General features: G+C 42.3%; 3 protein-coding genes across 4 annotated transcripts; 1 reads left to right on the forward strand and 2 right to left on the reverse strand.

Moving 5' to 3' along the window:
• Positions 1-72: 72 nt before the first annotated feature.
• Positions 73-3,036, reverse strand: LOC135483276 (uncharacterized). 2 transcript variants are annotated; one of them, XM_064764005.1, is made up of 6 exons: positions 2,827-3,036; positions 2,117-2,582; positions 1,530-1,842; positions 1,246-1,417; positions 783-905; positions 73-609 (listed from the first exon to the last, which is right to left on the reverse strand). In XM_064764005.1, the coding sequence occupies exons 2-6, from the start codon at positions 2,556-2,558 to the stop codon at positions 391-393; spliced, it is 1,269 nt and encodes a 422-aa protein (XP_064620075.1). In that variant the 5' UTR covers positions 2,559-2,582; positions 2,827-3,036; the 3' UTR covers positions 73-390. The 2 variants fall into 2 exon arrangements, with proteins under 2 accessions (XP_064620075.1, XP_064620074.1); XM_064764004.1 differs by having other exon boundaries at positions 2,857-3,035.
• A 566-nt stretch (positions 3,037-3,602) lies between these two features.
• LOC135483277 (sin3 histone deacetylase corepressor complex component SDS3-like) lies at positions 3,603-6,642 on the reverse strand. The gene is made up of 8 exons (XM_064764006.1): positions 6,439-6,642; positions 5,813-5,879; positions 5,440-5,587; positions 5,075-5,243; positions 4,759-4,854; positions 4,458-4,635; positions 4,185-4,269; positions 3,603-4,039 (listed from the first exon to the last, which is right to left on the reverse strand). The coding sequence occupies exons 1-8, from the start codon at positions 6,563-6,565 to the stop codon at positions 3,944-3,946; spliced, it is 966 nt and encodes a 321-aa protein (XP_064620076.1). The 5' UTR covers positions 6,566-6,642; the 3' UTR covers positions 3,603-3,943.
• A 79-nt stretch (positions 6,643-6,721) lies between these two features.
• On the forward strand, positions 6,722-10,007 carry LOC135483867 (derlin-2-like). Its single transcript, XM_064764919.1, has 6 exons — positions 6,722-6,866; positions 7,464-7,529; positions 7,801-7,968; positions 8,328-8,523; positions 8,649-8,739; positions 9,114-10,007. The coding sequence occupies exons 1-6, from the start codon at positions 6,771-6,773 to the stop codon at positions 9,229-9,231; spliced, it is 735 nt and encodes a 244-aa protein (XP_064620989.1). The 5' UTR covers positions 6,722-6,770; the 3' UTR covers positions 9,232-10,007.
• Positions 10,008-14,766: the final 4,759 nt, after the last annotated feature.

Genomic DNA, 14,766 nt, shown 5'->3' on the forward strand with positions numbered 1-14,766 from the left:
GTGGGTGTGTTCATTTCAATTCAGATGAGGATTTCTGCATCTGGTCTTTGAATGATTAAAAAACTCGCAAGTTTGCAGTGTGAACATTTTATTTCAAAGGTATTGTAACTGTAAAATATTATGCCAATATACCCAAGTTCAGCACCCCTTTTACTTATAACTTATCTGACTGTTGAATAGAATGAGGAAGCAGCACATTCATTTTCTCAATTCCAGTTATTTTGGCAAGATGGCATTCATACAGATTTAAAACTTTGAGTTGTGGTAATATCATGTTGAGTCAAGAGGTCACTATTACAAACATGTCATGTTTTCTTTAGAAGATCGGCCTTTGTCATGACAAAATTTCAAATGTTGTCAAATTTTCAAGGTCATTTCACAGTTCTGTGACTAATATAAGACAACAGTATCCTCCCTCTCAGCCGGTAGTGGCCACTTGTCCACTCCTATTCTTTCGGCGACCGTTTCATCGGTGACCACGTACACCCTCTCCTTGGGTGTGACCAGCTTGACCATACTTCCAGTTGTGACGTGTTCGTGCTGTGCCTGAACATATTCTGTGACGTCTTCGATTTCTTGAACGAATTCTGTAGCATAGCGTTTCAATATCTGAAAAGAGGACAGCTCAGTACCTGAATTCAACCGGTGTGATATCTGGGTTACCAGATCTCCCACCACTACATTCATCACAAAAGTTCATACATTTTCGGTTTTGAATTGCAGTCAGCTCATTCTGTGTGTGAAGGTGGTCGAGAAGTGTTATTGCAGAAATGGAACCCTACCTCCTTCTTGAGTCCCAGTTGTATTGCTCTCCTTTGCAACGCGCTGCCGGTTGGGTTGTGATCGGGGTCCCATTGTAAACGCACTTCAATGTCTTTCGTTTGTATCTCTGCTTCCTTTTGTCTCTGAAATATACAATATCAGTACATGTATGAATACCTCCTAGAACTGAATATCGTCAATATTCAGAACCAGTGTCTTAATCACCAAAAGTTACCCACTTCAGCCTCTCATCTATTGTACTGAGTGATTTATGTCATCTTACCTGAGATAGCGAAAGTAAGATCAGTCAAGGTGCCATTTTTCTAGAAGCACTCAAAAGAAGTTTGTCCCTAATATCTTAGGAGCTCGTATCGTCATTGTGTTGGTGTACATGCAGGAACACATTACTTCAACTTAGTATTGAGTTTTTGTACTTATCCATTTGGGACTTGATTTCTAAAGATGACAGAAGGAGCTACTCACCAAAGCAGTATAAGCTTTAGATAGTATCTCGTCCCAGCCTTCCCTGCTGATTCTGATTGCTAATATCCGCTCCTGACTCTTTTTGGTGGCCCAACCTGATCGGTACATCATCCATAGAAAGTTCGTCTTGATCCAGGACATTCGGTCAAAACTGTAGTTATCACCTCCAAATCTAAAATAGATGATGAATAGACAACATTCATGTGGACTTAACATTGGTGTGTTTCAGTAGTATAGCCATAAAAGGTAAATCAAACACTAAGAAAAAGATTCAATTAACTTACTTCTGATTTTCTACAGCATAATCTGCAATGGACTTCTGGAAAGCCTGATAGACTACTATTGTCTCGTCAGTGTATTGCGCCAGGATGTGCTTCCCTGTCATCGGCCAATGCTCAGCTTTTTGTATCGGCCAAGATTCCAAGTCTAGTGTTGTAGCTGCAGATGCTGGAGTTTGGGGGGATGATTCAGCTTTTGAGGCCTGTTGTGTCTTCTCTTGGCTGTCGTCTTTGTCTGCACTGTCAGGTTGATCATCTTCGAGAGGCATTTCCTCCACAGTTGACTCGCCCAGTTGGCCAGATTCCCTTCCAAGTTTGTCTGAAAGTATCAAGATCAGTCATCGGTATCACTATGCTTGATGGGTTGCGAAGGACAAGGCAAATTAATGGACACATGATAAATCGTGTTGAGCCTCCATGTTGCCCCAATGAAGAGGGACAACCCGACAGCAATCATTGCCCCTCTTGTCTTGAGCTACAATTGGTAAGTACATGTACATTGTAAATATATGTGCCTGTGATTAAGGTCTTATTCATTTGCAATAACGAAACCGAGCCGTGACCAATTTCCAGTTTTCATTTGATTTCCCCACCTTCTCCAACATCTTTGACGCTTCTTCTGCTTCCTAGCTTCTCATCATTTTCACTGTCGTGTACTTGTCTCTTACTCTGGGCACTACCAGGTCTACTTGTCCCCTTTTCAAATCCAACACTCCGACTACTGCCTCCAGCCTTTCCACTCTGCCCACTGCCTTGCTCATTTGATGCTTTGTCTCCTCTAACGCTCCTAGTGCTACCACCAGCCTGTTTCTCACTCCTACTGGCTGGTCGACTTGTCCCCTTCTCATCTCTAACACTCGTACTACTCCCTCCAGCCTGTTTTCCTGTCTCGGTCCTGCCTGGCTGAATGGTCCCTCGTACATTACTCTGGCTACCTGTTTGACTAGAATCTTTCCCTTTCTCTGGCGGAGTAGAAGAGCTTCGTAGCCATGCATCTGATTCATCTGCTTGTGGATTATTAGGATTATGAGACATGGTGAAGGATGGTGATGTCACAACCTAAATAGAAAGACTGATTAGGCTGGTTGTCCTAGACACATCTTAGTGAAACTCATGAAAGGTATATTATTTTATAGTCAACTGCAACATGTGCTTTGTTGTGAGTTTGCCAAGGGCTGACATCCATAGAGAGGTGAAGTTAGATAGAAACAACCAATTTAAAGCAAAATCAATGTATGTAATGGAGAGGGTGGCCTCATGCCAGCAGAGATGTCTACTAAGGGGAGTTCCAATGTAAAAATACTTCTGGAACTGCATATTGACAGAGGCCTACCTGAAAAATTGGTCACATTTTCTCCCGAATCAATATCATTCTACACAGTCAGACTACACAGTCATGCTAGCTGATCATTAGCTGTGCATCAATAAGCAATAACCAATGCATTATGTAGGCCATATATTTCAACATTTCATGGCACAATCAATAGAGAAGTTGTGACATTTCTTTCACAATGAGAGGGCAATTCCATTCCATATGACTCATTCAAACCCAACAATGATCAAGCATATCCTGCCCTCAATAACTGCACTACTAGAGACAGTCATTCTAGTATGACATCAACTGTGGCTGGTAAATTGGTGTGGATCAATAAAACAGGTGGTGGAGAACACAGACGATTTTACTGTGTAGTTCCCCCCTGGATTGTAGTGTGCTACTCTATGAGAGTGGATTGGTGTTTTACATAGTTGAGTTCAGGTACATTAATTATTGCATATCTGATCTCTTCAATGCTCGATATGTTCCTAGTTCCTATAGACAATATAGGAGTGGGAGCAACTTGATTTATTGGACTCTGGGATTCCTGCTCACGGGGTGGCATTGAGGGCTTGGTCATAGCAAATAGGGGTGTTTAATAAATGAAGACTTGCACTTGAGTAAATGCCATCACAAATACACCCATAGGTGTTTTGATAGAGGTCCAAGTTGGGTTTCAATGTCATGGGCCTTTCATTTTAAGCACTAAATGAACAACCCCCCACAACACAATAACAGAACACAGCAATATATTTTATCAGTTTTATTTTATAAAATATGTAAATAGGTATACAGAACATGAATAATATTCATGAAAATGCATTACACGTGGATATTTCATCCTCCTACAAATCAATTGTATTCAATTTCAAAAGATCTATCAGTAAAACGCTTCAAATTCTTCTGAAAATCAACATCATACGTTGTACTTTGAAAGTAGTCATAGTCGGCATCACTCCATCACAGAAAAACTACTCGACTGGTTTGGTTTGGAATGGGACAATCTGAATTCGTATAGCTTTTGGACTCAACACAACATACCAGCACTTGTCAAATTATCAATATTGTAGACCTCTTCTTATGATTTGATTAGTCCTCCTTTGAATCAGTTGTTTCTCCTGCGTAAATGGTACTTCCCTTTATTCAGTTGCGTGAGGTATATTCGCATTTTACTACTGTCTGTGATCTTCTTGATATAAATCTGTAAGGAAAACAAGAAGATAGATTATGCATTAGGAGAAGTGTTGCAAATTCTTTCACCAAATCCAATCTCTGTGTTCTCTCTTTACTGCCCAGAGACCAAACTTAAACCAAATCTCTGGCTACCAAAGTGAGAAGACAATTACCTCTTGTGTCCCAACGGCGGCAATAACTCCTGCTACTTTTCCTGCTTCTTTTGACTCCACAAATACTGGCTGGCCACGATGGAACCTGAAAATATCGATATGAACATGTTGAAATTGTATCACTTCCTGGATACATATATTAGAGCACACAAAATGAGAGCTTGGAGAAAGAAAAGATTCATTATTTTAGAATAGTTTTAAGGCCAAATATATCTGCATTTCAATTTCATGTTCATGCTAATGGTGAAGTGATAAAACATCCATGCTACTCACCATCGCTTGTCAAAGTAAAGCCTGCCATCATCTATCCTCGCTTCATGGATCATTTCCCCACCAGTCCCAGTCGAGTGTGACATCGTCGGCTTACGACTCAATGGCTTACCGCCAACTTTGTTGATGATTTTGAGGTCTTCCAGGATTTCCATTTCATCTAGCGCATAGTTGAGTTGAGGTGAGAACGGTTAAGGAAAATTTGTAAGAAATCATTGATCATGTTTCAACATCAAGGTTATACATTATGTAGAACAGATTGCCAAACACTAATTGCTATAATGAAATATAATCAAAAGGATATCAGGTGAAGCCTTTCTTCTTTTCTCTGGCATTGGCACTGGATCGTTTGGTCTTCGACGTAACTTTCTTGTTGTTATTGGTTTCACATCCATGGAATCTGTAAAAAATGAAATAACCCTTTATGTTTTTGTTATCAAGGGCAAGGAGGAGCTTGTCACTGATGTAAATTTTCACTGACCAAGGTCTATTTCAAAGTGCTTTGCAACGACTGTCACTATTTCAGGTCTAAGTCATGCTTGAGCTTGCCCTGCAAAGATCAAAGCAACAATCAGACCAAGCTTTTAACCCACAACTCTTAAAGTATAACAAATCCTCACCCAAGAAAGCAGTTCCTGTCAGCTCAACAGAATTTCTCTCTTGATCCATATTCCTCCTTTTCTCTTCCAGCTCATAGATGATATTTTCCTTCAATTCAATCTTTTTCTCTTCAAATTCACGAACAGAAAACTTCTTTTCGGCGATATATTCCTTTTCCACACTATCCATCTGAAACGAAGGGTTTTTTCAGTGAGAAAGTTTGCTACTCATGGTACTGGTAGTTAGTGATTCAAATGAGATTCTATAAATCTCCGAGTTACCATAGCACTTAACACAAGGCAGACATCTCAAGTCCAATCAAGAAGAGTTGGAAGAATTCATCTATTGGTCCTATGCTCAACTTTTCTGAATAACAAATTCTCACCTCATATTCCTGCCATAAGTCATTCAACCGAAGACGTTCCTTATATTGCTGTTCTATTTTTTTCAACCGTTTCAAATATTCTGGAAGTGTCCGATCTTTAAGTTGCTGTAGTTGTTTCTTCAGCTGTGCCAATTTGTCTTGGTACATCCTAGAAGATAGAGAAGATGGGTTCTTTTCATAGCTGTCAGTAAAGCTCAAGACAATTTTGAAGCCAACAACAAAAACATATCTACTCAGACTAAGTGATTTTACATTTCATTTTTGACTCAGTATCTAAGGAGGTAAGATGCAGTCTAGTTTACCGAAGCTGAATCTGTTCACTATATTTCAATAGTGCCAATAACCAGGGGATGACCAGCTGCATAAAACTTACTGCTCTTTGATTTCAGTGAACTCCTCCTCTTTCTTGATCATGTCAGTTTCACTGGCATCTTCTGTGTCTGGAAAGGTAGCAACAAATGACATTTAACCAGACCACTAGGACATAAGTTATTTAAAACCGCATGTCTTTATTGCCTTGGACTTCGATTATTAAGTTTTGCTTGTGTATAGAGTGTGAATGTGATCCAGTTCTGTACAAGTAGGGAGTCACAGAGTGGTTCACAAGACTGTTGTTGGGCAGAGACAGAGAATGAGAGATGCACTGATGACTGATGTCAATGACTGAGGTGAGGCCGAGGCCCGGCTGTGCTGGGCGATGATGAGCCAAATGAGGACAGTGAACAAGGGCCAAGGCACCTGGTTGTCCGACATTGAATCGACTGATGCTGTCATCCATGATGAATGAGTGACAGTGATTGATCAGAGGCCTAGCCTAATGTGAAAGTGAAAGTCTCTCAAACCACTTAACAAGAACTTTGGCAAGTGGTGATTAATACCAATGATCAAGTTTATGAAAAACGACAACAACAACATCGAAATGAAAAATTTTCGGGAAGAAAACACCCAACAAAAGTCCCTTTTACCGAAAATCGGAAACAATCGGGTTACAAAATATACCTTCATCGGATTGTCCAGCTTCTGCGTCAAGTAGATCTCGCTCGTCATCTAAATCAAGACTGTCGTTGTCATCGAATTCATATTCATTGTAAGCAGCAGCTCGAGCGGCCGGTGATAAATACGCCATGTTTACGCTATTCTCGACCTAGGTGACTCTATCCGTTCGAGTTACCGCGGTTTATCAACTTCTCATTATATCGACGCATGCGCAGCAAAAATGCACAGAGGCCTGATGTAAATCATACAGTCACGTGACTTGAGCCAAAACTCTTTGGTACTGACTCGGGTAGCAGGTGCGCGCTGGAAGCCAGGTTGATCGTAATGCCGACAAGATGGCAATGTTACAAACTTTCCAGCAAGAATACATGCAAATGCCCCCTATTACGAGGGCATATACGACAGCATGTGTAGTTACAACGTTACTGGTGGTAGGAACCTTAATTTTGCAATGTTAATTTAAAGTTTTACCGGTGTATCTGTCCAAAATTTGACATTAAAACGGCATGGACATGTGATAAAAATTCTGAAGTTCTGACAAATCAGAGCACAACACATAGTCTAAGGAGCGCCAACACAGCAATTATTCATTTTTAATTTTATGCCGTATCCAGCAAAATAATTATGTGGGACTACTCATAATGCCCATCAGGAGTCTGCACTGTCCATGGATTTCAGCTTCAAGTCCTGTGTAAAATCTTTGTCAGCTGGGAGAGGCCGTACCCTCTTGGACTTTGGTCGGAGTTGAGTATATGACCTATGTCTTCATTAAGAAGAGACGCGACATTTCAACTACAACTAAAGTTGGAATTGCCTTCTCCTCCACCATCATTCATACTCATGATTGGTGGGTGATATAGGAAAATCTGACCTGACCTGAGGCCTACTATACATTCCATCATCAGAAAGAGACGAGTGTGTTTGGGCCCTTGGGCCTTTCAAGACTGCGCTTCACTGTAATGATTTTAACCCACTCTTCCAGAGTTTTATCTTATCACATTATTCTTGCATCTTTTGTATCTTTTCAGCAACTAGAGGTCCTCACACCTTTCCATTTGTACTTCAATCCAGAGTTGATATTCTATCATTATCAAGTAAGTCAGCTTTGCGGTTATGAAATTTTTTGAAAATATGGTTAATCCAAAGATCAGTGATTAGAGCGAAGCCACCTCTGCTGTAGAACTTTCCATTATGATGGAGAAAAATCTGACTAAATTTGGAGTGAGAAAACAAGTTTTACATGTTTAACATCATAAATGGATGATGTATTGATAAGCTGTTCCTTATATTGAGAAACTCGAGGAAGTTTTCTGAAACCAATATGTCATTCAGGAAAAGTTCTAATCCATGTTCATTTACTTGCAGCTATGGCGTCTAGTTACAAATTTCACCTTCTTTGGGACGATAGGCTTCAATTTTCTATTCAATATGATCTTCCTGTACCGTTATTGTCGCATGTTGGAGGAGAGCTCATTCCGAGGGCGGACGGCAGACCTGGTGTTCATGTTCTTTCTCGGAGGATTCCTTATGACTGTATCCTTTGACTAGAGAAAAGGTCTCATCAGAGACAGGCATAGTACAGTTACACTGGCGGCTTTTCCATCAGGTCCTTATGTGTTAATAAGCATGAAGCATAATAAGCATGAAATCCAGCTTAGAAGTTAGATAAAACAACTGAAAAGTCATTATCAAGAGTTGAATCGCGAGCATTTTGACATCTTTGTAACTCTTACACTAATTGATGCTCTAGTAGGCTCATTCATGTGACTTGTTTTCATGATGGATTGTTGTAGGCCAACCAGATATCTTCCCTAAAAGTAGTCTACTGACCTGATTAAGACAACAATGAGTCATCCTACTCTTTATCTTTATTTTCCTTGACATCTCACCAGGTTGTTGCCTTGTTTGTAAATATAGTATTCCTTGGCCAAGCATTTACAATGATGATAGTTTATATATGGAGCAGAAGAAACCCTTATGTCAGAATGAACTTTTTTGGTCTGATGAACTTCCAGGCTCCATATCTAGCATGGGTTCTGCTAGCATTCTCATGGCTGCTGGGGAATGTTATCACTGTTGATCTTATGGGTACGTAAATCTAACATCTTTCTGTTTTTCTTCAGTAGAGCATGTTGACACTGCTTCAATAAAAACTCATCATTTTGATACTTATAAATGAAGTGCCCATATCAGTTTATGTTTCTGTCTTTCAGGAATTGCCATTGGCCATATTTATTTTTACTTGGAAGATGTATTCCCAGAACAGCCTGGCGGTTTCAAGATTTTAAAAACTCCTGCAATTTTGTAAGTATATATTAATGGGCCTTATTAGATGAAGATTCTTAATTCTGAATCTTCCTTTCAATGGCACAACCACACAATTTGTCCCCACAAATGTGGCAGATAAATCCAAGGGTGTAGCGATTGCAAAACCAATAGAGAGTCCAGATTAGGATGTTTTGAATACATGTTATGACAGTCAGTTTAACCTCTCTGAACAACAAGATGGATTTAGATTTCAAAACAACTTGTCTTCAGTCAAAATCGTCCTAGACTACTTGCCTCAACAACGTTCAGCAAGTAGGAATCAGGATTACTCTCCCCAGACAATTCGTTCCTATGGACAATCATGTAGGCTCTGTTTGATTACTATACATGTTATACAAATTCTGTTCCAGAGTGATGCTTTTTGATGCTCCAGCTGACGACCCTAACTATGCTCCATTGCCGGAAGAGGAGCGGCCTGGAGGGTTTGCGTGGGGAGGAGAGGGCAACCAACAAGACCAGGACCAATAAGGAAACAGTCGGTGAAACAAAAATCATCATCAGAAGGGAGTGTATACTGGTGTGTGTGGCAAGCATTTGGATATACGATGTTCAGAACTCTTTGCATAAAGACTTTGCAGCATCACTTAGGACAATATTCTTGTAAAAATTGATGTCGTTGTATACGATGAGAGGAAAAGTGAGAAACTTTTATAATGTAGAAAGCTGTACAAGGGACACTGGAGGGAACATTCATGTAGATTCTTCATAATTTTCATATTGAAATACCTTACCGTGTGCTGATTGCTAATCTAATCTGATTTATCCCGGTTTTAGAAGATTTCCTTCCCATTTTCACTTTGGACTGTTATCTTTTTAGGTCTTGATTCAAATTGAAAAGTTTTTTTTATCCCTCTTTTAGTTTTTTTACTTTCATCAATCAATCTGTGAAATTCTCATTCCCACTTCTTGTGCATCTGAGGTAGATTTATAATCTGTTGGTGCCATTATGTTTTTGTTAGGACATGGGAGTGTGTGCCTGTGCTTATGCATCAAGTTTCTGACTCTAAATACTTTCCAATGTTTTATCTATGTATGGTGCAATTCAGATGCTGTATTATTTGAGTATTTGGGGCAAAAGCATTGTCAACCAGCCTGTAGATCAGTAAAAGTTGAGGTTTATGTTGAATTTGGGCTTAAGTTGTTGACTATGATAAATTTTGCCTTGAAGCTTACTTTATCATCCAAGAATTCTCATTTTCTGTACTGTCCATTTCATTGCACATGAGATATTTTCATCATTAAATAGATATTTATTGTTGAATTGTGGTCTCCTTGTTTCTTCAAAATATGTCGAGCCAAACGGCAGATTCTCGCTCAAAGGGCCCTGTACCAAACCCTGAGTAAAGCCCTACCTGACTAGCCACACTCCTTTATTGCCTTGCAGTTAACCGGTGCGGTCTCTTGAATGTTCAAAACTGTCCTCAATGATCAAGCTGTGGTTTACCAGTTGAGAACCTATCACTCTTCCAGCTGGTTATAAAGTCAGTGTCCCTGGACAAAAAGTGTCATTGAACATTGAAGGTGTCTGCCTCGATTGTGACTAAGTCAAGACAGTCCTCAGTTCACCAGTTAAGAACCTATCACTCTTCAGCTGGTTGTACTGTCCTCCAACATTGGAGGTGTTGGCATTGTTGTCTCCAGATTGTGATAAGGTTGAACAGCCGTCCTCGGCAATCAAACCCGGACCTACCACGAGGACATACTTGGAAAGGACCAGGAGATGAGTGAGGATCTCAAGGTAACAAAGTTGACCCCTCAGAGAAGACTACTCGAGTTCAGAACAATTCCAGGGATGGTCTCAAAGGCCTGAAGACTCTGACTCTCAAGATGATCGATGTTCAGTACCCCACCACGCATGGACCCATGTCTACACTGACGGATCCTCACAGAATGCTGTCAGGAATGGATGAAGCGGAGTATTTGTCAAACACACTGACAGAGAATCGCACTCCATCGCAGTCTCTGCCGGCAAACGTTGTTCCAACTACAGAGCTGAACTACAGGCACTCACCAACGCTGCTGACTACCTTGCCAGGTACTGTGCGAAGTGTGGAGACAACATCGTCCTAATGACCGAGTCACTGTCAGCCCTCCAATCTCCCCAGAGCGGGAATGCCGAGACACTGACTGACAGCCTACTAGACAGGCTAGATCCCCTTCTCTCCAAGAAGAGAATTGTCATCCAGCAGATCTCAGCCCATATAGGAGCAAGCTAATCACCTAGCCAACTAATGCAGTATGCTCCCGCAGTTCCAACACAGGATCTCATAATGCGGAGTCCAAGATCCTCCTGAAGGCCAGCTACAAGGCGAGCTGGAGCAGGCAGACTAGCGGTTACAGAACAGCACAGGAGGACAGCATCCACAAGCTAGACCGCGGAGCAGCCAGGGGACAATATACCGGCTTCGGACAGGACACTGCAGGCTTAACAAACACCTGAAGCGACTAGAAATCCGAGAAACGGCCAACTGCGAGTGCGGCAACGGAGAACAGACCCCAAGAGCACATCCTAAACACCTGTCCACTACTAGAGCCGGCACGCAGACCAGCTGGCCGAATCAGTCCTGGCTGCTCCACCGTGTTGACAACATGATGAGAGTGATGAGACAGTCACAGCCAGGCCGCATCAATCTTCGCCGCACTGCCTAGTTGTTAATATGGCGAGAGAGATGAGACAATCACAGCCAGGCCAAATCAGTCTCGGCTGCTCTGCCAAGTTGTCTACATGGTGAGAGAGATGAGAGACAGTCACAGCCAGGCCAAATCAGTCTTGGCTGCTCTGCCAAGTTGTCTATATGGTGAGAGAGATGAGACAGTCACAGCCAGGCGGCATCAGTCTTCGCCGCACTGCCTAGTTGTTAATATGGTGAGAGAGATGAGACAGTCACAGCCAGGCCAAATCAGTCTTGGCTGCTCTGCCAAGTTGTCAACATGGTGAAAGAGATGAGGCAGTCACAGCCAGGCCGAATCAGTCCTGGCTGCTCCACCGTGTTGACAACATGATGAGAGAGATGAGGAAGTCACAACCAGGCCGAATCAGTCCTGGCTGCTCCACCGTGTTGACAACATGATGAGAGTGATGAGACAGTCACAGCCAGGCCGCATCAATCTTCGCCGCACTGCCTAGTTGTTAATATGGTGAGAGAGATGAGAGACAGTCACAGCCAGGCCAAATCAGTCTTGGCTGCTCTGCCAAGTTGCCTATATGGTGAGAGAGATGAGACAGTCACAGCCAGGCGGCATCAGTCTTCGCCGCACTGCCTAGTTGTTAATATGGTGAGAGAGATGAGACAGTCACAGCCAGGCCAAATTAGTCTTGGCTGCTCTGCCAAGTTGTCAACATGGTGAGAGAGATGAGGAAGTCACAGCCAGGCCGAATCAGTCCTGGCTGCTCCACCGTGTTGACAACATGATGCGTGTGATGAGACAGTCACAGCCAGGCCGCATCAATCTTCGCCGCACTGCCTAGTTGTTAATAAGGCGAGAGAGATGAGACAGTCAGAGCCAGGCCGAATCAGTTCTGGCTGCTCCACCGTCTTGACAATAATTATGGTGAAAGAGATGAGACAGTCACAGCCAGGCCAAATCAGTCGTGGCTGCTCTGCCAAGTTGTCAACATGGTGAGAGAGATGAGGCAGTCACAGCCAGGCCAAATCAGTCCTGGCTGCTCCACCGTGTTGACAACATGATGAGAGAGATGAGGAAGTCACAACGGGAAGTTCTGGCCCGACGAGACAACATTCCAGACGAAGCTGTGGGGAAAGGCTGACGACCTTACGCGAACTACCCGTTTTGTCGATGCATCCACACTGCAGATCTGATATCTCAGGATATCTGCATGATCAACCGAACGCTGAAGAAGAAGAAGATCTGACATCAGAACAAGTTGAGTGTCTCTGTACGAAAATTGTCCTCTCACACTGAAAGTGTTGAGGTTGTGGCATCAAGACTATGGGTCATCAAGACTGTCCTCAGTGATCAAACTATGCTTCACCAGACTTATCATAATTTCAGTGCAAGGACGAAACCTGCTCCCTTCCAGCTGGTTATAAATTCCGTGTCTCGGGACGAATCTGTCCTCTTACAACATAGAGGGTGTCGACGTGATGGTCTCCAGATTGTGATCGAACTATGGTGCACCAACGAATGACAACGTATTACTTTTTCAAGCTGGTTATAAAATCCGTGTCTCGGGGCGAAACCTGTCGACTTTGTGGCCTCCACATTGTGACTTATAGGTCGAGACAATCCTTAGCGATCAAACTATGGTTCACCATCCAGTTGAAAACCTATCACTTTCCAAGCTGCTTATAATTTCAGTGTCAAAGAACGAAAGCTTTCCTCAAAAACATACAAGGTGTGGACGCTGTGGTCTCTCCGGATTGTGACTACCAGGACAGTTCGCAATGGTCAAACTATGCTTCACCAGTTGAGAACCTATCTCTCTCCCAACTGGTTATGAACTCTATGTCTGTCCACTGATATTGAAAGTGTTGACGTTGTGGTCTCTAGATTGTGACGGGGTCAAGACAGTCCTTAGCCATCAAACTATGCTTCACCAGCTGAAAGCCTCTGACTTTTCCAGCTCGTTATAATTTCGGTGTCTAAGGACGAAAAGTCCTCTGACATCGAAAGTTTTGATGTTGTAGTCTTCAGATTGTGACTGGTTAGGTCAAGCTATGCTTCAACAGTTGAGAACCTATCACTCTCCTAGCCAGTTATAGATTCAGTGTCGTAGGGAGAGGCTACATCCAAATCAGGCCGAACACGCCGAAAAGAGGCGTGACCCCCTGTAGAGACTTGGCGCATCAAGCAGAGACATGGAACAACCTGAGTGGAGAGAAGGCACCATGTGGCGAGAAGGCACACCAACGAGACATAGTGCAACCATGTAGCTTAATATCACACCCGGTATAGACATGACACATCCAGTAGAGTCATTGAAGGTGTTGACATTATGATATCTATACAGATTGTGAGCAGTTCAAAACAGTCCTCAGTGAACAAACTTAAGAACCTCTTACTCTTCCAGCTAGTTATAAACTCTGTTCTGCAACAGTTGTGGCCTCCAGCTTGTGATTTGTTCAGGTAAAGGTATACGGAATGGTTAACGTGGTCAATGCACAGAAACTGTCCTCTAACATTTAAGGTGACGCTTGTGGTCTCCAGGATGTAAGTAGTTCAAGACAGTCCTCCAACTATGCCTCATCAGTGGAGAGCCTTTTACTCTTCAGCTGGTTATATTAAGTTTATTGTCTCTGAACGAAAACTGTCCTCAAAATTTGAATGTGTCGATGTTGTGGACTCAAGACTGTTGTCAGTGATCAAACTATGGTGCACCAGTTGAAAATCGAGGTGTCGACGTTGCGGTCTGCAGATTGTGATAGGAAAAAACAGTCCTTAGTCAACAAGCAAACTCTTCCATCTGGTTATAAGTTCCATGTCTGGACGAAAACTGTCTCCTTACATTGAAGGTGGCGATGTTGTGGTCTGCAGATTGTGACAGGACAAGACAGTTCTTAGTCAACAAGCTAATTCTTCCAGCTGGTTATAAGTTACATGTCTGGACGAAAACTGTTCTCTTACATTGAAGATGTCGATGTTGTGATCTGCAGATTGATATAGGACAAGACAGTCCTTAGTCAACTTCGCCAGTTGAGATTTTATTGCTCTACCAGCTGGTTATCAATTCAGTGTCTCGGGACAAATACTGTTTTCTGACAACATTGAAGGGATTAGGGATTCTACCACAGTTTGCATGGACCATTTGTTCTGCATCAACCAAATTAGTTGTCTTGTATCAGGCACAAGCTAAGTATAGTGATCAATCAGTACTTGGAATAGTTGTGAGGCAGGTGTTGGGATTTCACCAGTCTCGTGAGATGATTGTGAATCACCTGTATCTTGGCTGATTGTGCCAATGTCTTCTCTTTTATCCCGATTGATTGTGCCATTGTCTTCAGTTTTGAGAACACATATTTAGATAAAGGAAGTCAAGACACG

This window comes from Lineus longissimus, chromosome 2, assembly GCF_910592395.1.
Source record: "Lineus longissimus chromosome 2, tnLinLong1.2, whole genome shotgun sequence".
Taxonomy (NCBI): domain Eukaryota; kingdom Metazoa; phylum Nemertea; class Pilidiophora; order Heteronemertea; family Lineidae; genus Lineus; species Lineus longissimus.

Excerpts from the sequence above, each read along its gene's own strand:
- LOC135483867 (XM_064764919.1), top strand. The coding sequence starts at position 6,771 with ATGGCAATGTTACAAACTTTCCAGCAAGAATACATGCAAATGCCCCCT. Across the intron at positions 7,969-8,327 it reads TCGGAGGATTCCTTATGACT|GTTGTTGCCTTGTTTGTAAA; the intron begins GTATCCTTTGAC and ends ACATCTCACCAG. Across the intron at positions 8,740-9,113 it reads TTAAAAACTCCTGCAATTTT|AGTGATGCTTTTTGATGCTC; the intron begins GTAAGTATATAT and ends ATTCTGTTCCAG.
- LOC135483277 (XM_064764006.1), bottom strand. The coding sequence starts at position 6,565 with ATGGCGTATTTATCACCGGCCGCTCGAGCTGCTGCTTACAATGAATAT. Across the intron at positions 5,588-5,812 it reads TTCACTGAAATCAAAGAGCA|GATGTACCAAGACAAATTGG; the intron begins GTAAGTTTTATG and ends TCTATCTTCTAG. Across the intron at positions 4,040-4,184 it reads CCGCCGTTGGGACACAAGAG|ATTTATATCAAGAAGATCAC; the intron begins GTAATTGTCTTC and ends TTTTCCTTACAG.
- LOC135483276 (XM_064764005.1), bottom strand. The coding sequence starts at position 2,558 with ATGTCTCATAATCCTAATAATCCACAAGCAGATGAATCAGATGCATGG. Across the intron at positions 906-1,245 it reads CTAAAGCTTATACTGCTTTG|AGACAAAAGGAAGCAGAGAT; the intron begins GTGAGTAGCTCC and ends TGTATATTTCAG. Across the intron at positions 610-782 it reads AACTGGGACTCAAGAAGGAG|ATATTGAAACGCTATGCTAC; the intron begins GTAGGGTTCCAT and ends TCCTCTTTTCAG.